At 38.4% G+C, this 24,188-nt stretch overlaps 3 protein-coding genes across 3 annotated transcripts in view; 1 reads left to right on the plus strand and 2 right to left on the minus strand.

Moving 5' to 3' along the window:
• The window catches only part of LOC140937144 (probable cytosolic iron-sulfur protein assembly protein CIAO1 homolog), a 29,896-nt gene extending 16,988 nt beyond the window's left edge, over positions 1–12,908 (minus strand). Inside the window, exons 1-3 of the mRNA XM_073386677.1 lie at positions 12,839–12,908; positions 12,313–12,391; positions 11,880–11,959 (exon numbers count right to left, since the gene is read on the minus strand). Of these exons, the coding sequence (XP_073242778.1) occupies positions 11,880–11,959; positions 12,313–12,391; positions 12,839–12,875 (196 nt within the window). The 5' untranslated portion in view covers positions 12,876–12,908. The remainder of the gene's footprint in view (positions 1–11,879; positions 11,960–12,312; positions 12,392–12,838) is intronic.
• A 63-nt stretch (positions 12,909–12,971) lies between these two features.
• On the plus strand, positions 12,972–16,444 carry LOC140937145 (cytochrome c). The gene is made up of 5 exons (XM_073386678.1): positions 12,972–13,096; positions 14,337–14,430; positions 15,131–15,293; positions 15,838–15,885; positions 16,171–16,444. The coding sequence occupies exons 2-5, from the start codon at positions 14,344–14,346 to the stop codon at positions 16,203–16,205; spliced, it is 333 nt and encodes a 110-aa protein (XP_073242779.1). The 5' UTR covers positions 12,972–13,096; positions 14,337–14,343; the 3' UTR covers positions 16,206–16,444.
• A 1,089-nt stretch (positions 16,445–17,533) lies between these two features.
• On the minus strand, positions 17,534–22,179 carry LOC140938666 (actin-related protein 2/3 complex subunit 5-like). The gene is made up of 4 exons (XM_073388162.1): positions 21,966–22,179; positions 20,618–20,690; positions 20,013–20,189; positions 17,534–18,730 (listed from the first exon to the last, which is right to left on the minus strand). Exons 1-4 carry the CDS (start codon positions 22,103–22,105, stop codon positions 18,668–18,670), a joined length of 453 nt encoding a protein of 150 aa, XP_073244263.1. The 5' UTR covers positions 22,106–22,179; the 3' UTR covers positions 17,534–18,667.
• Between the last annotated feature and the right edge of the window lie 2,009 nt (positions 22,180–24,188).

Below are 24,188 nucleotides of genomic sequence, written 5' to 3' on the forward strand. Positions count from 1 at the left end.
CACTGTACACGCAAATTTATCCAATAAAACACAGTCACTGCAGCCAGTACGATAACAGGCGGGTCGGCAAGCGATGGTTTCCCGCGCTAAAAAGCCTGAACTGCAAGCGTAAATACAAACAAAAGAAAAGGCAATAGGGGGTACTATTGCGATCACGACTACACTTTAAAAACGTTTTGCTCAGTCTAACATTTTACACCTAATATTTAAAAAGTTTGGCTTTTATGTTCCGCACTTCATTTTTCAGATTCCTTCCACGGGAATTTGCAGTCTTAAGCTACAGTGTAGCACAGTTTTCCATGGAGCACGCCATTGTCTTGAACGCTTCGTCAATAAACAGTGACGTTTGGGAAAAGGTTGCATCTCAGACTTCCACGTCAACTGCCACTCCTCCAGGACAACATTTCGAAACGCAGTAGCACAGAGCCACAAGCCAAGGAATGGATAAGATCCAACCAAATATTTGTAGAGCTAGAGCCGAAGCATCATTAGAAAAATTCTTGCAAAGGTCTTTACGTTGAGCTCGTAATGCAGCATTCTTGCACTTTTGACCATAATACACAGATGGAAACCCGGTTACAAAGGAGATGATACAAATTACGATCAAACAGCAAATAATACCGTCGTCATCCATGTTGAGGGCGGGATAAGCGCGGCGCGAACGGCTTCTGGATGACTGTTGCTTTTGTGTTGTTAGGCGGCCTTCGAGGCTCTAGAGTACATTGTACTCTAGCCCATGCAAACACTCTCTTAGTATCCTTAAGAATGGGAAACATTCCAGGGCATTTAAGTTAACCAATCATGAGAGGTTATTCTACACTGGCGATAAGTGATTGCCTCAAGAATGTCTGTCCCACACCACACTCCACCCCCGTCCCCCACAGCCTAATTAAGGAGGCATAGGTGAGCGTTGCTTGCACGCGACGGTGAGAATAAGCTCCGACAGTGAGAACAAAGAACAAAAAGCTTAAATGAGGTCAAAGGGTACTGTTAAATAGATGATTCTGTTACTAGCACTTAGACAAACCATTCAAAGTACCATTTCTACGTAAATGAAGTTTCAATTCCACCGCTCAAATTAGGTCCAAATTAGGTCCAACAAGAGCTTTCAAGAAGCTGCCCAAGTATTTAAAGCTGCAAACGCGGAAGTAGAAGACATTGGCATTGACACTGTGTCTACGGGACAACGTCAAATCGACAAGGAAGTACTTATCAGTGACGCCTCAAGTAAACTGTGTAAAGTTTCAAACTCGGCTGACGCGAGGTCAAGTGTATTACTGACAGTTAACTATCGCTGCTTTACGAAAATGTCTCAAATTGACAGCATGATTCAGTAACATACGATGAAGTCAACTAAGTGTTCGTTTTATGCATAAATTACAGACGTCGTCCTTACATAAAATTCCCTGTGCCTCGGCCGGGGGTGTATAAGGCAGAAGGGCGTCAGAGTAAACGTATTCCCCGCTTTATTGTGCGCCATGCAGTCAAAGATGAAGAAGAAAACTATCGGGAATTTAAGAATAATCTCCTTAATCCCAAGGAAGGTGACTGCATTTTTCTATAAAAAGAAATCGTCCTACAAGGTAAAGGGCTATCCTTTCACTCCCAAGAGCGCCAAAAGTCAAAATTTCAGTAAAATCTTAAAATTTATTTGATAAGAGGATTAAAAATAAACAGTACTATGCGAAACTAATGTCGAAGACGTTTCAGTTGAATAATAGAAACAGGGCGTCCAGCCTCAAATGTTTGAAAGAACTTATGAGTTAACCCGCTCATCTTAGATCAGCCGTGATTGCTGATCTACAAGCAACGAATTAATTGATTAGTTAAAGTTCCATTTACAAAAAAGGTCAGGGAGGCTTTTATGTTGGCTCGATGAGAGTGTGGCGGCAAGGTGTGTTTCTTAGAGGAAGAGGCAACAACAGTTCATTAAGAGAGGCCAGATCATACGTCAGCGCTGCATGCGATATTGACGATGCACTGGTCCTATAAAAAACGTTAAGACCAGAAAGAAATCCTCATTTTGGAAAAACCTCCCACGAAACTCAAGTCATGTATAGTTAACATGCGGGATCCAACTAAACGTTGTAGTTTTGGGTTGAAGCTTGACGACGTCAAAGCCTGTCAACGAGTAAAAGTATCTGCTGCTGGCCAGCATCACGATCTTGTATGGAAGAAACTATGGACTGCCATTTAGGATACGCCGCTGCCTGGAAACATTCGGGAAAGCCAATCCGATCAGTCAGAGAAAACCGAGTCAAGGAATCCTCTGAAATCCTTCTACCAAAACTGGACAAATGGTTGCGAAGCTCTGGGTTCGAACAAGAAAGATCCGTCTCACGCAACATCTTGCAGACACGCTCAGGACACACAAGGAATCAAGGAGACGCGCTAACAAATATTGGAACAAGCTCTGCTCTGAATACCAGGGGGTTGATAACAGATGTGCCACAAAAACCACCTACAAAAAAGTCACGGTGGCTCTTAGACCACAAGTTAACAAAGTAGCGCCTATCAAATCCAAATCTGCTGAAAGTATTTACGACAAGAACCAGGAAGTGAACTGTTGGAGAGAACACTGTTCTAAGCTATACTCAGCAGAAAGCCACTTTGATGGCACCATCCGACCTCCCACCTTGTCCAGAGCGACAGAACTGGAATCAAGTATAGCCGAGCAACTGATGGCCTTTCAAGTGGCAAAGTACCTGGCGAAGATGTCATATCAGTGTAACAGTTCGAGCTGAAAGAAGCAGGCATCCAACTATTAGCATACCTCCATCAACACCTACAGTGTAACTATGTACTAGGTCTCCTCGACTGGTAAAACAAGAAGAATTCAACACCCATTGGAAAGAAACTTTGGACCTATGTCAAGTCCAAAAGAAAAGACAATGTGGGCATCAGTTCTTTAAATTCTGGAAATACTGACGTAACTGATAACAAAGCTAAGGCAGAAACCCTAAGCAAGTGCAACCAATTGAGGATGTAGACACGATCCCAGATATGGACAGCACTGGTGTTTCAAATATATTTCAGACCAAAAGCATAGTGTCCCTGCTCAAGAATATCAACACAAAGAAAGCCACTGGTCCCGAAGGCATTTCATGCTGGGTGCTGAAAGAAGCAGCGGAAGAAATTGCCCCATTTCTGCAATTTACATGCAATCAATCATTAACAACAGGTCAAGTCCCAGGAGACTGGAAATGTACCAATGTGTCTCACGTGTTTAAAAAAGGCAGTACGAAAGAAGCTGGCAACTACAGACCAGTATCGCTGATTTCTGTGCCATGTAAGATCATGGAGCATATTATCTTCCATCATATTATGGGTCACTTGGATGCGCATCATCTACTTGTCAACTACCAGCATGGATTTCACCGGGCCCACTCATGTCAAAGCCAGCTAATCACAATAGTCGAACACCTAGCCAGAAACTTAGACCATGGCGGACAGACTGATGTATTATTGCTGGACTTCTCCAAGACATTCGATACGACGCCAACACAAACGTCTCCTTAAGAAATTAGATCTCCATGGAATCTGTGGACAACTGATCATATGGATAGAATCCTGGCTTTGTGGAAGAATTTAGAAAGTTGTTGTTAATGGTACACAGTCTTCTCCATCGACTGTTACATCAGGTGTTCCACAGGGCACAGTCCTAGGCCCACTAATTTTCTTACTGTACATTAATGACATTGGTCTTAAAATAACCTCAGAATTGAGACTGTTTGCAGATGACAGCATCCTATCTGGGGTTGTTAACAACATTAACAGTGCCGAGGTGCTTCAAAGTGACCTCGACAAATTGGCAGTCTGGTCAGAGAAATGGCAGATGGCTTTCACTGCCAGTAAGTGTTTTCTGCTTAGAGTCACTCACTCCAGAGACAATGTGGCTAACTAAACCTAGACCATGATGGGAGAGCCCATAACATCAGTCACACAACACAAGCACCTGGGTGTAGAATTATATAGAAAAACATGGAATGAACATATTTCTGCTATTACAGGGAAAGCGAACTCTTCCCTCGACTTCTTGAGACGAAATCTATATAACTGCCCCAAACAGATCAAGACACAGGTGTACTATTCTTTAGTAGACTCCACGTGGAGTATGCATGCTCAGTGTGAGACCCACATACACAAAAGAACCTTCAATAAATTGAGAAAGTCCAGTGCAGAACGACTCATTTTGTTAAGAAGTGCAATCAGCGCACACCGGGTACAGTCACAAGTTTACTGGAGGAGCTAAAATGGCCATCATTGGAACAGGGAAGGAAACAAACAAGATTAACAAACTTGTACAGGATCGTAAATGACACCCTAACAGTGTAAATTCCAAATTACTTTAGACAGAAGGAATGCCAAACAAGAAATTACGACCCACTTAAATTTGTAAGTGCTGGTTGCAGGACTAATACATTAGTATAGCTTTTTTCCCAGGTCTGTTAAAGAATGGAACAAACTTCCCAAAACAATTATTGAAGCTGCCAATAAAGAGGCCTTCAAGCTGGACCCCATTGAACATTTGATTATTTTTTATTCTTTTTTATCACCAGCACAAATTCACTGCACTGTTTTTTAGCCCACACAGCACAAGCACAGCACCTATCTGCTGAAGATGCTACACTGCCCTTTGCTGATCAGACATTTAGAATTAGAACACCTGATCTACTGCTGACATGAGAATGTTTTACCGCACCATAACCATGATCATACTTACTCTCTGAAAGATTATAAAAGATGAAACGGATGCAACAACAACAACAAGGTTACTCCCTTTTGAGCGTAACAGGGAAAACATTGGCTTGCATTATCTTGAAGCACTTGCAGAGGCCAGCAGTTAGAGTGCTTTAAGAAAGTCACTGCATCAAGTGAAAGAGATCTACAATTGACATAATATTCTCTCTTTGTCAACTGCAACAGAAGTGTTGTGTGCAAAGTTGATCTCAAAAAGGCTTTTGACATAAATGTGCAAGAAAGCAAGACTTTGGAAAAACAGTAGTAAGCCTTGCAAGTGACCATACCTGATTATCTATTTTCCGATGATACAGCAGTTGTTAGTCAGCCAAGATATTCTATTTGGTCCTACTCATACTCACAGCTAGTGGCATTTTAACATGGACCACAAGCAACATTGCAGAGAAAAAGACTTCAGTCAATCTTTTTAATATTCATTGTCTCTATGGTATCCTGACCAGAAAAGGGATCACAACAACATGCAACGTAAGAGTCAGACTGATCAGACCCTAGCACCTCTGCCTTTGAAATCCAGAAGGCAAGATAGGCTCTGCATTGTGCAATGAATTGTCCAGGAAACTGGCTAACTGCTGCTTTGTGTTGGAGAAATTTTTATTTAACACCCATTCAATTTAATTGGGACTCGTTCAATATAATTGGGACTAATTGCTGTTAGCTGTTATTGCCCGTTATCAGCTATTAGAGCCAATCAGGATCAAGATTATCTTTGGCTAAGAGCTAGTCTAATGTTATCAGATAACAAACCCATTAGATCCAATGGCAAGCTTGTTAGTGAATAACAGGATAACAGCTAATAACAGCTAATAATACTTCACCCATTATACCCAATCACAAGTTTGTTAGAGAATAACGGGATAATATGCTACATTCAACAAGTGTGAATTTATAGTAGTATTTCACTTTGATTTAACGATGAAATCTGTTTAGAATAACGGAACGCGTCCAAATATCGGCGTCGGGTCACACCGATGCCGATCAATTGGGCACCGATTTTTTCCGATTCCGTTGAATGTCTGAATCGGCAGCGGGTCTCAAGTCTTTATCGGGCCAATTAACAAAGGTCATCAAAAATATCTGGCAGCTCAAATAACCTTTCTGGCAATTCAAAATTTTTCTGTATAAAAGTTATTACATTTTACGTATAAATATGTCTTTAAAAAGTGATGCTTAGTGCAAAATGAAAAATGGAAACGGCGGTTTTTCCTTAGGTGACGTCAAGTTTGCATTTCTTTTTATTCTAAACAGATTTCATCATTAAATCTAAGTGAAATAAAGGGAAGTGTAAAGATCATTTCAACTTAAGAAAATAAATGTGTTAGTGTACTGTCTAAGAAATTTGCATGCAGGAATGAGCTGGAATGTCAGCAATTGTCACTTGATAACTGAAAAACTTCCTCTGGGCAGTGTTGATTTGTTCTGTTTCCTATTCACAACTATTGTATCACTGACCTATTATCGAGAGATCGTTGGATAGTTGCATGCTTGTTATGAGCTACGCTTCTTCAAAGATCATAAAGTAATTTTCTGATTTTCTTGTTCTATTCTTGAACATTCCACTGTTTCGTAGGTGCTGGGTTAAAAAGCCTATCGGTTATTTGAAAACGGTAAAATTTTGACGTTTTTCAAAACCATGATGAATAAACCAAAAAGAGTTTTAGATGAGTTCACGGCAACTAATGGATCAAATGTGCATATATGCGTGCAACCTTCCAGTATGTACTCGAGAATGATGCACTGACTTGTCATGAAATAGATTTTTAATTTACCTCACGGGTCAAATTCACACTTGTGGAATGTAGCATATTATCCCGTTATTCTCTAACAAAATTGTGATTGGGTATAATGGGTGAAGTATTATTAGCTGTTATTAGCTGTTATCCTGTTATTCACTAACAAGCTTGCCATTGGATCTAATGGGTTTGTTATCTGATAACATTAAACTAGCTCTTAGCCAAAGATAATCTTAATCCTGATTGGCTCTAATAGCTGATAACAGGCAATAACAGCTAACAACAATTAGTCCCAATTATATTGAACAAGTCCCAATTAAATTGAACGGGTGTTATTTCTAAATTCTCTGAAGTTTTTTTATGCAGATCTGAGAGAGAAGGCAAACACCACTTCCTCTTCCCCCAAACCAAACTGTGTGTTTGATTTTTATTAAAATAAATCATGTTCTCCTATATTCTAGATGACATACAGATCATGTAGTATCACATGATTGACAGACTATCATGTATCCATCTCAGCAAATTATTTATTTGAAAGACACGTACTAAATTGTATACTGTAACCAGCAATGTTCTGTACCGTTATTATATGAATGTGTATTTCATGGTATGATATAGTGTGAAAGGTTTGAACCCAGGAGTCATTTCAAAAGTAGGTTAAGTTTGATCGTCTGGGTGAACGTAGTCCTGAATAGGACTGTTGTTGTTGATAGTGACTGACATTTCGACAACCTGTGTGGTATTCATCTTCAGAGTCAAAGTGAGTTGATATAGTATGATATAGTCATTATGATGCAAGTTATTATTCATCATTTTCATCATTACGACAGAGCTAGACAAGACTGGCTGTGTTGTCATGTCACTAATGCATGTTTTTTTTTTATTTGTTTTTTAATTTTTTATCAGAATGTCAGGGCTACAAATGGGTGTTATTTTTGGAATGGAATGTGTCCAGCCAAATCAAAAGTTTTATAATCAGAGAAACTAGACACATTGTTAGACAGAAGTTTTATAATCAGAGAAACCAGACATGTCAGACATTAATCACTGTATATTCATAAGTCCTATGCAAATCTTAAGCTTCAAAATGGCAGTCTTCGCAATGTGATTTCCCTGACATCATATCAGACGACAGAAAGGGTTCATTGCATATGAGAAAATTTTCAGTTGGACATTTTTCAAAGACCAACTGTTGTATGCAAATCTGGAGTGTTAAATAAAATCACCTCAGACTCTAAGCAAGGCTCTGCTTTTGGAAAAATTGAAGGGAGCCCAGTACTCTGAACATGTGAAATCCAGGGTGCCCAGCATATGATTTCTATGAAAAAACTAAGATTTCCTATTTGCCCAAGAATAAAAGAAAGGTACCAGGGGCCACTAGAAATGGCTGCAGCACGTCAGCCCTGCTAATTGTCACTGTCTCATGCTCAAATATTTTTTCCCTTACTGTACAGCAACAACAACAGCATGCTAGCATACTGTGGCCCAGTTAGGGTAAAATTTCGACAAGCGACACATGGCCTTGAAACAGCAATATAAGACAAGATGAAATGATGACAAACAACATAAAGATTGGCTCAATATGAAAAAGGACATGGCCATCTTATGCCAATTGTTTTGCAAATTTAGACAAGGGACATACATGTGCATAACCCCGCCCCCTTCCTAAGATGGCCACCAAACTGCTATCCATTTATCTATTCAGATATAATTATAATAAATTTTTTACTTATATTTTGCAAATTACATGTGCATATGTGACCCTTCACGCGAAAAGGCGGCTTATCTAAATTTCACGCTGGGGCTATTTTCACGCTCCAAGGCATGAAACGGAAAAATATTATTGGAATGTGAGTGAAATTTCTCCTTCACGCCGTGAACACGGCATGAAAAAAGTCACGGCCAGAGTGAAATGTTTCACGCCGTGAAAAAGTCATTGCCAGAGTGAAAATTTTTCACGCCGTGAAAAAGGTCATAGCCGCCGTGACACATTTCACACCGTGAAATGTTCATGCCATGAAATTTAATCCTTGAGAGAAAAAAATGACTCCGTTGTCTTTGCTAATGTGAATGTTATCAGCTTACAAAAACACGCAACCAGCAAAATTTGACAATAAAAAGTTGGAGAAAACGCGACATTAAACTAAACAGTAAAAAGAAAAAAAAGGAAGTAATAACCAGAATTTCTATTTAAGTGATATTCTGCATGAAATCAGTGCACTTATCTGTATCAAATGTCAGACTTTTGATATTTGTAATAATTGGTTTATTGCGTTTCTTTCTAGGAACACGCAACGTCATAAATATTTCCGTCGTGTTTCGTTTCGTCAATGACAAAAATGAAATAATAATTTCAAAAACTAATTATTAGTGTGTTGAAGTTATGCAGTGTTAAATTTGTCACGAAAAGTTTGTCTAAACAACTCATGCAGGGAAAGTGTGAACTGAGTAGTTCAAGTTACGAAAGAAAAACTAAATCACGACTTATTGAGTCACGAATTTGCAAATATTTATGTTTTATCGGGTATAAATAAGTCAGTGTATTTTTCGAGTATTTTTACCAAAATGTAATCTTTTTAAACGGAGCTTGTAAGTGTTCATCCCTATTATGGTAGGCGGAATGGTGCAAAATTCAACGAATCAAAATCACCACCAACATCAACAACCAATCTGCAGTTCAACATTTTTTTTCTACATCAACAATAAAATCCGTCCAACTTCAACGATTAATATAATAATCAACATTCGAAATATGCCTAATTCAACAACTAGAGAAAATCAACATCAACAAAAATTCCTCTTTTCTTCAATGACGATTTGCCTCACAACCAACATCGGACATCGACTTCAACAACAAAACACATTCAACAATTTGGGGACGAACGACTGGCTATGGTCGAGGGAAGTTGGTACACAGAAATTCTAATCACAGGGCATGCTGGGAAATAGAGACACGATGAAGAGGACAGAATCAGGCGATGTGTCCGAGAGGAGTTAGAGCTAAATCTTGTATCCAGGACTAGAAATTTAATTCATTCGGCGGCTTCGAGTTCTGTACCTGAATTAAATAATGCTTTTGCGGGCCAAACTGCACAAAGGAGCTCTTTTGGGTCGTCATCTCGACCGACTGTAAAAAGACAAAACATTCTTGGCCCGCTTCATGTGGTACTTTTACGGACAGAGACGCAGAGACGAATTCAAAAAGGCTGTAGAGTAGAGGGTGCTCTAAAGTTCTTTCCTGGAATAAAAATAAAACCCGAGCAAGAATTGTGTTTTCAAAGCTCGTAGTTAAAAGGAAAGATGTTCTCGGAGTATGGAAAAGCCTCATATACCCGGCTTCTACGAGTATTGATTTCACAACACCGGGACAAAGAAGACGATATAAGTGCTTCAGATGTCTAAGATCTGATTTATAACATCCTGCCGTTAAAAGCCGGGTGTTGTTTATACTGTAAATAAAATTAGAGCGAGGTTGCCATGTATTAAAAATAGATTTTCCCTCGGATGATTCTCGGCCTGATCTACATCAGCTTTTTAGCTGCCAGCCTCTCAGGAACCTGCTTATGAATGAGCGCCTGTTGTAACTGTGTAAACAAAAGCAATTAACAATTTTCCGGGCACACATTTATGACATTTATTTACAAACAGAGTGTTGACGATCTTACACTAGCACAATTCCTAAAACATGTTATAACTCCTCAAAAACGGCAGGTTTTTCATTGCAAGTATTCGAAAACTCCTCACTGGAGGTTTCAGAAGAAAGCGAAATCGTAGCAACACAAGAACCGGAAGTCGACCAGACAGTAAGGTGAGATTTATTTTAGGTGAGCTTTTTGAAGTTGGCAACCCATTGACCGGAAGTGATTTTGATTGGATGGTATCGAATCAAGCTGTGTGGGGGTGGAAGGCTCCAGTAAAAGCATCTGTGTCAGGCGTTTCTCTCCTTCAGCTCTCTCCCTTTTTTGCTTCCATCTTTCCCCCTTTCCTCCAGAAACACCCGATACCCCAGGCTACAATAATATTGCTCATAAACTAAGACTAACTGTTCCAAATCTGTAAAAAAGAAGCTCCACCCGATACTTTGCATTTGTTTGCATCTATTTCCCAGCAAGCCCCATGGTTAGAATTCCTGGGTCCCAACCTCCCTCGACCATAGCCAGTCGTTCGTCCCCAAATTGTTGAACGTGTTTTGTTGTTGAAGTCGATGTCCGATGTTGGTTGTGAGGCAAATCGTCGTTGAAGAAAAGAGGAATTTTTGTTGATGTTGATTTTCTCTAATTGTTGAATTAGGCATATTTCGAATGTTGATTATTATATTAATCGTTGAAGTTGGACAGATTTTATTGTTGATGTAGAAAAAAAATGTTGAACTGCAGATTGGTTTTTGATGTTGGTAGTGATTTTGATTCGTTGAATTTTGCACCATTCCGCCTACCATACCCTATAATATATCTGATTTAGCTCTCTTGTACAAGCAAATAACGAAGATACAGAAAAAAATGTCTACGTATATGCTATCAACTTAATTAATGTCAGACTGCGTGGTACCAAAATAGTCTGCTACACCGCCGTTTTTTGTGTCGTCACGCAACGCTCCTCCCCACAAATGGTTTCTTTCAAAGCATTCTGGCAGTCCGGATGGCATAGTCTTGCATTGCCGGCTGTATTTTCCACATCATAAGCATCCCATTTAACTATAGTGATACAGCTTTAAGAGTTACCGATGCTAAGATAGGCCCGAAAGTTAAAATTTTTGTGTTTCGCTATGTTTGTTTTGTTTCCCGAATTTGGCGCCAGAACTAGTCCCCAAGATCTTTGGCCTTTTCTCATCTCGGAAACCGGGCTGAAATTTCTCATATGAACCCAAGGCAAAATTCAGCCCGGTCAACCGGGCTCATGAAGAGGCCCTTAAGACGCAGAAAGAACGCAGGTAAGATTTCATGGTGTGAAGCTTCTTTCACCACCCCAATCGATTTCACGGCGTGAAAATTTTCACTCCTATATTCACGGCGTGAAAGTTTTCACTCTATCTTTCACGGCATGCTAGTTTCACGCCGACAGTGAAATTTTTTCACCAGAGAGTGAACACGGCGTGAAATTTTGAATTCTTGCCGTAAAAAGTCCAATTCACGCACCGTGACCGTGAAAAAATTTCCCGGTTTTCAGTGAAATCCATAAGCCCCCTTTTCGCGTGAAGGGTCACATATGATCAAATGTGCATCAAATTATATAAATAATGAGAGTGAAGTGATTTTGACTTTGACAATAATGCCGAGGTTAATGAATTATTCATTAACCTCGGCATTAACATACTGATACAGGCAACTGACCAAGGCATTTACAAGACATAGTGATTTTCATAACATGCTGAATATATACGTTTCTCACCTGATCTGATGGTCCGCTGATGTCCATCTTCAAGAATTGTCTTGCACACCCACTGATCACCCTCTTTGCCCCAAAGACGGATGTGTTCATCAAAAGAAATCACGGAAATAAGAAAAGAAATCAACCAAACAACAAAACTCGTCATTTAAATCCAGACCTGAGTTTTAAGCACAAAGAAGAACAAAATCTCAGTGAAAATAACTGGAAATAGCAATTATACAGAGCTAAAGGTTGAGGGAGAAGAGTTATCTTGGGCCAGAATGAGTTGACATCAATCTTAGAAGGAGAAAGCTATGCAACAATGATGCACAATATTTGCAAAGGCTGCGATGGTTCTTAATCCTTCTGAGATTAGCTACAAAGGCATAAATTATATGTGTAGTGTAAACGGGCTGATGCTTATTTTAAGAGTCATTGTATAAAGTAGAATGGTATGGTTTTGTCCCCGCTACAGCTTGCTAACAAAGTTCCAGAGGGGTTCCAAGACAATGACCATATTCTGTCTTCATGACCTGTTAGGAAAGAAAAAGGCAACGTTATTAATTTATCTGTCTTGACATCTAAAAGAGGTGAAAAGAAAGTAAGGACATCGATTTCTCTTTCAATTTTAAAACATACAGTATAAATTAATATAAACCTCAGCAAACAAAAACCTTGAAGCAATTATAGAAAACCTCGCTATTTCGTCGAGTATTTACTCCAGTAGTACAACGAAGCATTTAGCTTTTATCATCACAATCAAGTAGATCTCGTTTGACCTTCAACGAAACCTTCGTTCCACGTTCTCTTGTTCACCTTCCTGCGATAGATTGCCACCGATATCCTTCAAAACAACAGCCAATCAACGTATATTTGTGCTGGTCTGTTCCAACGTCCTAACCCCTTGTGTCATGCGATGGTTGCTATTCAACAAGTGTCATTATTTCTCAAAATTCGACGCACTTATTGCCTGCTAGTACCTGTTAAAGTTTGTAAAAGCTCTAACCGTCCAGACATGATTGCACGAGAACAGAAAACTTCCAGGCGACCAAAAAGATATCCCAGCATGCTTTGTAGAGTATGAGCCCGCGAGCATGCAGACCGCACAGATCATGCGTATTGTCAAGTTTCTTACATAAGTGGTGACGCAAAACCGGTTGAACCTTTCAAATTGTCGCTTGAACGGGAAGTGAGAAGCAATACTGTCGTCGTGAAATACCATACTTTTTACATCAAAGGTAGGTACGAATCTGCGATAAAAATTTTATGTACGGGTTGGGATTGCTCCAAGGTTTACACAGTATGACTTTGGTGGTGTCAAAGGAGTGATTTCGACGAGAGATCGTCAGTGTTGTAGTAAGGCACGTGTATGTTACGCGCGTAAAAATTTACCGGCTTTCGGCTCTTCTGGTCTTGTATCTATAAATTTCGTTTTACTGACAGCACTTGTCTCTTTCTTATTTTATTGTTTAACGAACTCGCAATGTTCGTAAAGTGATTGTTTCAGGATTATTTATTCCTGGCAATGTTTTTCATGGGAGGAGTGGTGGTACGGTAATCTGCTCCTAGCCTGTTAATAAGATTGATACATCACCGATTAGGTGAACTTTATTTCAGATTAGTAGAAAGTGGAACGCACGTTTAAGTGATCATTTGATTTCAGTTTTTAAGAATAACAAATCTTTTTCTAGACATCGCAGTATTTGAATGCTAGCACCCGGCATGTAGTGGTCATACCTACTTGTTCTAACACATCAGCAATCTCACTTGTGACCTGACTTGAATGACGCAATTTCCCTTTCTGCTTTCAAGTCTTTGTATTTCAAGAGACTTCTTTTGGTCATAAGGCCATGTTTGCAGATTTTTGTGTGGTGCATTGGAGAAGGAGACAAACTAAACGTAAATTTTCTATTCTGTAAATCCACAATCTCAAACTAATAGCACTTTCAATATAACCCAACCATTCAGCTCCAATCTCAGATTGTATCGTAAGATCATTTTGTGGCTAAGTGTTCCTTTCTTTTTATATTATGGTGCCCAGTCTGTGTGGCATTGTAACAATATTGGAAGGGGAAACTTTATATTGGTTGTGAAACTACAATTGTTTAGTAATCAGACCGATCCTAATAATATTATATCATACTACTAATATTAGGCCTGAACGTAAAAGAAGGCAGGCTGCTGCTATTGCTTGTCATTCCTAACCTTGCTGTGCTAAAGTTACAGGCAGAATTTTGTTGATTATGTTGAGAACATGTGTCCAGTGTAAAAGGAAAAAGTTTTGCACAGTGTGTGTACATGTTGTGGTTTAATTTTTTAAATGTTATTTTCCTTTGTTTTTGGGTATATAAATGGCAGTGTACATGTATGGTAATGAATTTAACTGACCAAAAATTGAACCACAACATGCATATTAATCTTGGTTTCTTTTAATGAAGGTTAACATAGGACAAATGACTGTAATGATTGCTTTTGCAGGAACAAAATGGGTGAAGGTATACCAGATGGAGATGCTACAAAAGGAGCCAAGATCTTTAAGACAAAATGTGCACAGTGCCACACTGTAGAAGCAGTAAGGAATTTTTATGATATGATTGGCTTCTTAATGTGCAATCTTCCTCTTCTTAACCTCTTCTTCTTCTAAACCAAGGCTAGAACTGTTTCAAATTCCTAGAAAACAATAAATAAATATAATCTTCATCAAAATAATGTACTAGACACAATAATAAGTTATACTATACCATCCCCCATCAGAACAGCAAGAAAACCAGTCATTCAAAGTGAGTGTGGTGCCTTTAAGTTTTTCAGAAAAAAAGATTTAGAAGTCTTGTTTAATCTCATGAAAGTTTTGCAGATCTACTCAGTTCTAAAATAACTCTTAAACTACCACCCCTTGACATGTGTGAACCCACTCTCCTTGCTCGTCTGTGATGCATATTAATTTTGTGCTTCAGAAAAGTCCCTGGAATATGAGCACACTTTGGCTTGCTCCCTTTTTTACATCCACCAATGAAATATGCTGTCATACTTTGTTTGGTGTCCATCATGAGTGTGCCCACTTACATGTACAAAACAAAAATAAACTCTAATACACACCCAGATTCAGGCCACATATAATGAAGTAATTAGTGATAATGGAATGTCACATTAGAATTAACCGTATTGAGATTTGTAAGCAAACCGTAACTAAAAGGATTACAGTATGGTATTGATTTATATCATATCTTAGCTTATCTACTGGTTAGTAACCACTGTTGCCGTTGATTTTGTAGGGTGGTAAACACAAAACAGGGCCCAACCTTCATGGCCTGTTTGGACGCAAGACAGGACAGGCTGCAGGTTTCTCATACACAGATTCCAATAAGAACAAAGGCATTACTTGGGGACCTGATACATTGTGGATTTACCTGGAAAACCCAAAGAAGTACATTCCTGGTATATGACAAAGCTGAGTTCTTTACATGTACCTTTACCTAACTCTGTAGAATTCTAAACATAGATAGTGCTCCTGTTCTTAAAATAAAGGTGATTGGTATTCACTGTACCACTGATTTGCGTAGGCATTTTTAGTACATCCACTTGATAGATCCAACTTAGGCAAAGGTAGAAATATCCATGTAATAGTGACACCTTAAATTTGTACTCTAAAGTTTATGATTTAAGATATATTACCCTCAGGGCTCTAACTATGGGCCAGTGGTTCCCTCCAGCTACCACACACTTGACCCCCAGGTACTTTTGCAGAAAACAAAAGGAAAGAACCTTAAGCACATTCCTAATGGTTGATTTTCCCACCTACTTTGAAATTATTCCTAGTGACAGCCTTGACCTGCACCATGTTAGCACCTTACATAATCTGCATTACCTATAACATCAAATGAACTATTATTATTTTACAAAAATGTGCTCCCCAGCATGGACTAGTTACCCATCTGCTTTTCACTTATTTGAATTTCTAATCTTCAATTTTATTTTTTAGGTACTAAGATGGTCTTTGCAGGCCTTAAGAAGAAAAATGAAAGGGCAGGTATGCTAAAAAAACACTTAATTTAATGAAATGATGTCTGGAAAAAAAGTCCCATGTGACTTCTGGATTAAGTGTGAGGTTTTCCCAACAAATTTCCTTTTACTTTTTTTTGAGACAAAAAGAGAATATCAAGTTGTTATTTGAAATTAGCTCAAGAGTCACTTAAGGCTTGAATCAACATTGCACCTGCTCATACATTGCTGTATAGTCAGACTACTCTATTGACAGTTTTCGAAATTGAGGGGTTTTTGCAGTGAAACTGGATGTCTTTTCTTTTTTTCTCAGATCTCATTGCTTATTTGAAGGAGGCCACAAGCTGAAACCAGCCATTTGGTTAATATGATTGGCGACATTAAATTACATGGATGTGACATTCTTGCATGTATCATACTTAACTTTTCCATGAGTCTTTTAATGCTGGAATATGTGTGAATGGCTTTAAATAATAATTTGTACAGGATGCAAGGCAATAATTTTTCAAGGCTGTGCTTTGTTTTAATGATCTGGTACTGTTTTTTTTTTTTTAAGGTTATACGACAATAAACTGTTTTACTTTCAATTTGTTTTGTTTGCCTTACACTTTAATAGTGTAAAGTTGTTTAAACAAATAAAAAATATTTATGTCTGGAAGGGGGGTCTTGAACCTGCATTCCCACTCCTATACCATGACTATCCAGAATACCATTTTCTTTCTCAATGCCACATCCCGCACCATTCCTGTCAAGAAATTTTGGGTTTTCCCAGAAACTAACCAGCACTGTATTTCCATCAAATCCCAGATCTCAAGAGTACCCGGTCTTTCTCTCATCCCCCTTCCCCAACCCTCTATGTGGCAGGTGCTAGAAAGGATGGGATAAGAGAAAAAATTAAGCCCATCAGTTCCCTTGTTGAAAGGTCATAAGTTGTAGTTCTTTTTTGATTGGTCCAGAAACAGTACAAATGACACAGTTCTGTTCAAATTGGCTGCGGGTTAGTTGTCATTAAAAAAAGAAAAAAACCAACGTTTTTCTGCCCAAATGTCAACGAATGGTAGAATTCTATTAAAGCAAGGCAGAGCAAGTACAATTTAGGTCACTTAATTTTATTGCTTTAAGATGATTTAGCAGTTCTTACTATGGGGCAATCATGTAACATGATGGGTTGAAGGGTAATTTATGGCTGGTCAAATTAGGTGTTCTTTATTCTGGCCTTGTTGGAGAAAAAAAAGCAAATGCTGTAGCTGATGTTTCAGTTAAGGGCAAATTGAAAAAACAATGCAATAGAGACAAGATGGGAACCTCTGTGAGTTGCTTGTTTATGTGTTGGGTACTGGCCAAAATTTCCTGATACACATAGATCAGATGATAGACACGTTATATTCATAGCAGATGTGAGCTGAACTGTGTATTAAAACAAAAGAAAAGCTTCTTGTAAAATTAAAGAGGAACAATTAATGAAATTCATCAGGGAAGAGTTTTCTGTGGGTGTGTGTGTGGGGAGGTGGATTGCATGATGGGCCAAAAGGTCTGCATGGGAGGCTAACCCCTATCCCCTAGCTCTGTGTTCCCTACAACTGCATTGAGAACACTGTGGCAGTGAACAGTCAAGGAGGGACCTAACATTACCTATAAGCACAGTTTTGATTCAGCTGAAATCATAAAAGCATATCTTTCAAGATGAAGGTGAGTGTTCTTTTATTTTCAAATCTGATGTTCCTACATTGAAAAAAAAAACCATTACAAAAATACAGCAGCGAAGAAAGGCAATCATTTCTTTCCTTTACCTCATTTTATAAGTAAATGGACAATTGCATCTTTAACTCACAAGTTCACTTTGTTATTTTACATGTAATTTCATCTTTTGTACTCCCAAGAACTTCTATGTAGCTTTGTCAGTAGTTATCAATTTTTTGCAAACAGTAGTATAACAATCAAACCAGTTAATTTTGTGAAATATCCTCTATTGTACTTTAATATTATTATTAAAAATCAAAGACGAAAACTACTGAAGTACACTCTTGTGGTTCTTTTTCACCTCACAAGTTAGTATAGGAAATAGCAAGATTAGTAGTGATATTTGGCATAAATACCACAAGTGATATTTCAAAATTGTTATATGTAATTTCACTAGCCGTTAGGGGAAGGAAATTTGAGACAATTTTGAAATGTCACCAGTGGTATTTATGCCAAAAATCACGTACAAATCATGCTATTATTTGTTTATACTACTACCGCAAAAGGTTGTAATTTTCACGTGTAGGTATTTCAAATTAAGCTGAAATACCACTGCTCTAAGCCAATCAAATTGCTGGAATTTCTCATGTAGTAGTATAAATTTTGCGAATGAGAACTGGATAGGAATTAAAGTCAAAATACTTGGTGTACAGTAAAAACCGACATAGATGTATAAGAACCTAGAGGTTTCTATGTCAGGCAGAACAGTGTAGTGGGCACTTATTCAAGGCTGGGTCCTTAATTATTTTCCTACCTACAGATTGGGCGTTCATTCCAGGGAAGGCACTTATTTGAGGTTGAACACTTTATCAAATAATAATGCAGTACAATATAAAATGCAATCACCCCTTGATTAAAGTCATTCTAAACTAATATAAGTGAAATGTGTTTAAGTATTTTGACTGTAACTTCTATGAAAAGGCTACAAAATGGTTACAAATGAACTTTGAAAATTTATTAACGAATACTATCAACTGAGAAATACATCATAGTTCATGAACTTGAATTGAAAAATATTCAAACATTATTTTAAGGCAATAGTTGTTTGTTTAATAAATCCACTTTCTCATCTAAACAGTTTTTCTGTCAGTTAGAACACGGACAATAGAACCCAGGCCTGCGGAAGCCAGGACCTGAAATAAAAGGAAAGTAACAATAACATTAATTTTGTGATGCCACTTCTGAGAATATTTGATGATATTAAATTACTTTAAACCCACAATATTGTCGGGCACAATAAATGAAACTCAGAACTGCAATTCACAGACTCTGGGCAAACTTCTCATAAAAAAAAAAAAAAGGACAGTTTGTCGTGGCTGAAACAAACTATTTTACTGTAAATTCAAACATGACATGTCATCCCTTAGTGGTTTAACAATTAATTGAATTCTCGATTAATTGCGATTATGACCGTTTGGTTCAATTCACGATTCTTTGCTTCCACGTTTCAATTTTGGTTCAATTTTTACACACCTTTTACAGGGTGCGCTAGCTGAGTGAGTTATTATATTGTTCACTAAAATCGGAATCCAGAACTCTTTAGACTGTGTGTTTTTGATTGACAAGCAAAGACGATAGCAGTTCATACGCCATTTTGTGTTGCCTGGTAAAAATGCTGTCCTTCAACCACCCCTTGTGAATTTCCAAATAAGGCAAACCATGTGGGACACGCTCTTTGTCAGGTTCTCAAACATGGCGATGAACCAAGCGACTGTAAATCCTCCTGTCCCTGTTACTATTCTTAAATTGAGGGTTTAGGGTTGCATGTTGTTAACACTACAGGTTATGTTATAAGAATTAAGAAACATTTACACCTAGGATGTTTGTGAGAGAGGCATGCATCTGCATTATCTTCTAAAATATACCATACTGACGATGAAAATCAGTGTTTATATAAGTTATCTGATAGTCATATGGGGTTCCAGATGTTCATGTAGCCTCAGCGCTACAAGAATATCAAAAGACTAGGTAGCCTACAAAAACAGCCATCTCTCCTTGCTCCTCACTGCTAGGGACTTTTCACCAGGAAAGATGCCTGCGCCTCAGCGAAAGAAATTCAACACTGATCATGTGAAATCTGTCCTAAATCTGGTCAGGAGCTCTGATTGGTCAACATAGTAGTTATATTCTTGTTGCAGCTGTTTACAAATGAAAGACAAGAGACAACAGGCCACAAAGGTCAAACATGTAATAAACATGATGATTCTATTACAAAACAGTCAATATAAAACCGATTTGGAACCCTGTGACTAACGTTATTGGTATGGAATGTCTGTCATTGAGGTGCAGATGTCCCTCCTGGAGAAAAATCCCTAGCAGTGAGGAGTGAGAAGAGCACACTGTTTTTGCAAGCTAAAAGACAAGGATGCTTGCTTTTTATTTCTTAGTCTTAACAAAGAATAAGAGTTTGCTTACTTTTTCATGCCATGTGAGTAGTACAGCACTTGAGCCTTCAGTAGGCTCAGCAAACCCTCTATAAATGTATTTCATCAAAACATCCTGCTCATTTTTGTCAAGGTTTTTGACAGCTTTCTCTACTTCAGCAGATTTCACGGCTGTTAAAACACGCATGACAAGTCCAAAAGCCTTGTCCTATAAAATAGAAGCCACACAACTTCAATAAAAATGGTTTGTGTCTATAATAGGGTGGTCGCTCATAGAGGATTAAACTTGAAAAATGGTTGCTGGTTTTAAGAACAACAACAACCTTACTGTTTCATTAAACAAATCACTACTCACACTCTCTTTCTAATATACCTATCTATTCTTGAGAAAAGCAAAGAAATAAAATGCAGAGTCAGGCATAAAACCACCATTGCATTAATAATAATTATTTCATTTTCTCTCAGCCTATGGATAAACACGCGAGTCTCATTACTCAGTGTTATGGAATAGTGACTGTCCTTAATCGCGAGGCATCTCTCATTTGGTTAGAGAGATAAGACTGTGTTGTGCATCTCTATCTTGAACTATGTGACCTTAATAGTAACACTTAGTTTAAAATACATTTTATACCTTACCTTGACAGCTTGACTCTTGGACATGATAGGTGCATTTGTTAATGCTGCTTTCAATGCCTCTGCATTTTTCTTTCTAGACTAATGTTAAGGAAAATATATACGATGATATTTACAGGGTTGTTGATGGTACAATACTCTCAATTGTACCGTAGTTGACATGGTTGGTTATTAAGCCTTAGTGTTTGGAGTGATGAAGACTCTATGTGACTGATGTATTTCAAAGGACTATAGAAGGTCTAGGTCCAGTTATTTACATCATGACATTTCAATCCACCTTTGGTCACTGTTGTTGTTGTACTGGGGTCTGAGCATCAATTCAAATATTGTTTCTCTGATTTGCAGTTCATCACAAACTGGCCTTGCTCTTAATAGTTAGGCTACGATGAAATAAATAGGTTAAACTGCTACAATGGAGACAAAAAAGTGATCATTACATACAACTTTCCTCCTTATGAAAGAGTTTTTGCTGGCTTTGGGTTCATAATGATGTTAATGCCCCCACCTTCCCCAGTTATGTTCTAGAAAGAGAGCACCCATCATGCTCAAAATTCAATGTTTTTTGGAGAAGGTTTGGAAGTAGACATCTTGACTAATACCACGTGTTAAGCAATCCCAAATCATCTGACCTGCATTGTAGGTCATCTTCTCTGCTTTTTCTAGCCTGAGAAAACAGCAGCCATTTTTTGCCCCACCATTGGTTTCCCCATGAAATGACGTCTGAGGAATGACTGCAGATCTGGGTAGTGCTTCTGATTTGTTTGAGACAAATCTCAAGGCACAACCAATCAGAAGTACTACCCAGATCTGGGGAGTAACATGTCAACAGTATGGAATTTCTTTAGCCATTCCTCAGATGTGATTTTGCAGGGAATCCAGTGCTGGCATCGTGAAATGATGTCTGTTTTCTCAGGCTACTTTTTGTCTGGTTTACTGTGCATTTGACATGGGTGTACTGTGTCTCTCCATAACTGACAGCTCACCACACAGTTGGTGGTAAGTCTGTTGGTGTCTGAGCCATACATCATAGAGAATTCTTTTGATTTGGTTGGAAAGGACTCCGATATAAAGCACATTATCCTACTTAATGAACCTACTTTCTAACACAGCATAGGGTATTGCAAAGTTTGCAAGATTATGGTATGCATGTAACGTAACTTAAAGTAGGCGTTTAATACTAACTACATAAAGGTCACCCTAAATAGGAGATCTTCAAATGAATTATCCTTGCCAAGAGTTTTGAGATTAAGTATCGCTAGAAGTTGGACTAAATTTTACGATTATTAGGACTCAATTTTCTAATTATCAAGCGTCAGCTTCAATGAATTGGCGGTGCTACAGACAAGGATACTGCATTAGTAAATTGTTCACTTCTCCTTCGTCAGGGCCGCTTTGTCCTGAATCTTCGTCGCCTTCATCCTGAAACTTGTTCTCATCTAGCTCATCAACATCCACCCCTCTAAACTTCGTTGACTGGCTGGATTTTGACATATCGAAGTAGACTTTTTAACGCAAAAATCTGGTCTCCGTTCGGAATATTTTTCACTCCCTTCCTCTTCCCATCATGCATTGTAAAAAAATATTAACTAGTTCCAGACTCTGTAGGACATAAATCCAATCCCGGAAGTAACCCATAATCAGCGATCAATTGAGCGATCAGGGTTGGAGCCATCTACATGATCTAAGTGAAGGTAAGGAAACTCTACGAAGCTTTTGTAGTCTCCATTAAATATGGGTCTAATATCAGCAATTATTAAAGCTATCCCATGATATGAAGAATTTATGTGCGAATCGAGGAGGAGGGTGTTATCGGCCGAGGTAAATAATTGCAGCATCCGAGATCTGCATAATTCGCAAATAATTCGTCATATCATACGAAAAACGGGACGGAAAAAAGCCGAATTCAATAACTAAACTGTTTAATGATTCATTTGAAATTTTTCTATGTTCTTTATATCCGTTACTCCTAGTAGACTTTCTTCAAGACATTTCCCTGTTTCTCGGAATAGTTTTAGAATATGAACGGACATTTCCCTGTCCCTCAGATAAAAGGAATGCATGCAAGAATACGCAAAAAGGCTCTTATTTTTCATTGAGACACGTTGGAATGTGAGGACGAGAATTGCGAAACGATTGTGGAGCCCCAGTGAAGAAAAAGTATTTAAGAGACTGCGATGGGATCATAGCCTGCGCGCAGATGAAATTAAACTCTGGTTAACTCCATCTGCGAAACAGCGCCGAAATCCTTGTTCTGGACTTCCAGCTGTGTACCCAGATTTGAGTACGCGCCACGATTGGCCAGTTAAAAAAGGCCTTTGTTTTGTTTGTCGTGATCGCCAATCAGGTTGAAGGGGAATTCGAAACGCACTTCCGGTAATTCGTTGAGTCCGTTGGGGGTCCAGAACAAGGATCTCTGCGCTGCTTCGCAGACGGTACTAATCAGAGTTTAGTTATCGTTTGCACGCAGGCTATGGGATCATTGATCAGGCGATTTGCTGCTGCACTTACGCCTCCTTTATTGCTGATTGACAGCTCCTTAATTCCTTTAATTTGCGTGCTTTTCCCTGTCAGTAAACAAACAGCTTGTCTTCGATTGTCTGCTCACTGCCGTTTGGTTCGGGACATTAAGTTCTCCCATGACCCATCGTTTTGGATGATGATCAGAATATGATATAGTATGCTTGGAGAGCTTAGGCTGCTTAGGAATGGATGAAGGTTTGGATAAATGTAAGCTTAAGTTTTTATGTTTATTATAAATTTTCTCTTGTCCTGATAGTTAAAAAATGATAAAATAATCTTTTATTGCATATAATTGTGGACGTTATTTGTTTGGACGCGCAGCCATAACAGTGATTGCGAAACCATAAATGCTATGGGTCGGCAGTGATTGTGATAACAAAGCTAAAAGTAAACGTTCGCCCCCAGGAAAATAGAACGTACAAAGAACTTTGCTGAACTGATTATGTAATTGGGATCAGAAGCAGTATGCACTTTCGCAGTTCATACTACTGCAACGATAACCTGAATGCTTATTCTTTTAATTAAAGTTTGATCTTTCTTACTGAAAATAATAGATAATAAATGGAACTTTCGTTCTTGTAGCTTTAACAAAATAATTTCCACTATTAGGCGAATTTGAAATGGACCATTTTGGTCAATAATTTAGTTGTTACATTTTTCACTTGAATTCTTGAAAGAAAGCGAAAGCGTGTACTGCCTCTGATCCCAATTACATTTCAACCTTCAGTTCAGCAAAGTTCTTTGTACATTCTATTTTCCTGGGGGCATATGTTTACGTTTAGTTTCATTAACTTAAAAACATAATCAATGCTAACCCAGCATTGCTTACCCCAAAATCACTGTTACGGCTGCTATCGTCAAAATCATCCATTAACAAATAACATCTGCAATGCGGTCACCCATTAATTAATACAGCCAACGGCCACATTTTAAAATCCCAAACAGTAGAATCTCTTATAATTTTACCCTGTTAATAAGGCCACTCGTTCGAAATTCAAAAAATTAAAATGCCTGTGACATGTCAATTTCAGTGACCTAGTAATCAGAGCTTATT

This window comes from Porites lutea, chromosome 5 (genome assembly GCF_958299795.1).
Source record: "Porites lutea chromosome 5, jaPorLute2.1, whole genome shotgun sequence".
NCBI classification, from domain to species: Eukaryota; Metazoa; Cnidaria; class Anthozoa; order Scleractinia; family Poritidae; genus Porites; species Porites lutea.

Bases quoted from the DNA above. Each gene is read 5' to 3' on its own strand.
- LOC140938666 (XM_073388162.1), bottom strand. From the start codon at position 22,105: ATGTCAAAATCCAGCCAGTCAACGAAGTTTAGAGGGGTGGATGTTGAT. The intron at 20,190-20,617 runs GTAAGGTATAAA...TCTATTTTATAG, and splicing joins CCAAGAGTCAAGCTGTCAAG to GACAAGGCTTTTGGACTTGT. The intron at 18,731-20,012 runs GTAAGCAAACTC...CTTTTATTTCAG, and splicing joins TACTCACATGGCATGAAAAA to GTCCTGGCTTCCGCAGGCCT.
- LOC140937145 (XM_073386678.1), top strand. From the start codon at position 14,344: ATGGGTGAAGGTATACCAGATGGAGATGCTACAAAAGGAGCCAAGATC. The intron at 14,431-15,130 runs GTAAGGAATTTT...TTGATTTTGTAG, and splicing joins AGTGCCACACTGTAGAAGCA to GGTGGTAAACACAAAACAGG. The intron at 15,294-15,837 runs GTATATGACAAA...TTTATTTTTTAG, and splicing joins CCCAAAGAAGTACATTCCTG to GTACTAAGATGGTCTTTGCA.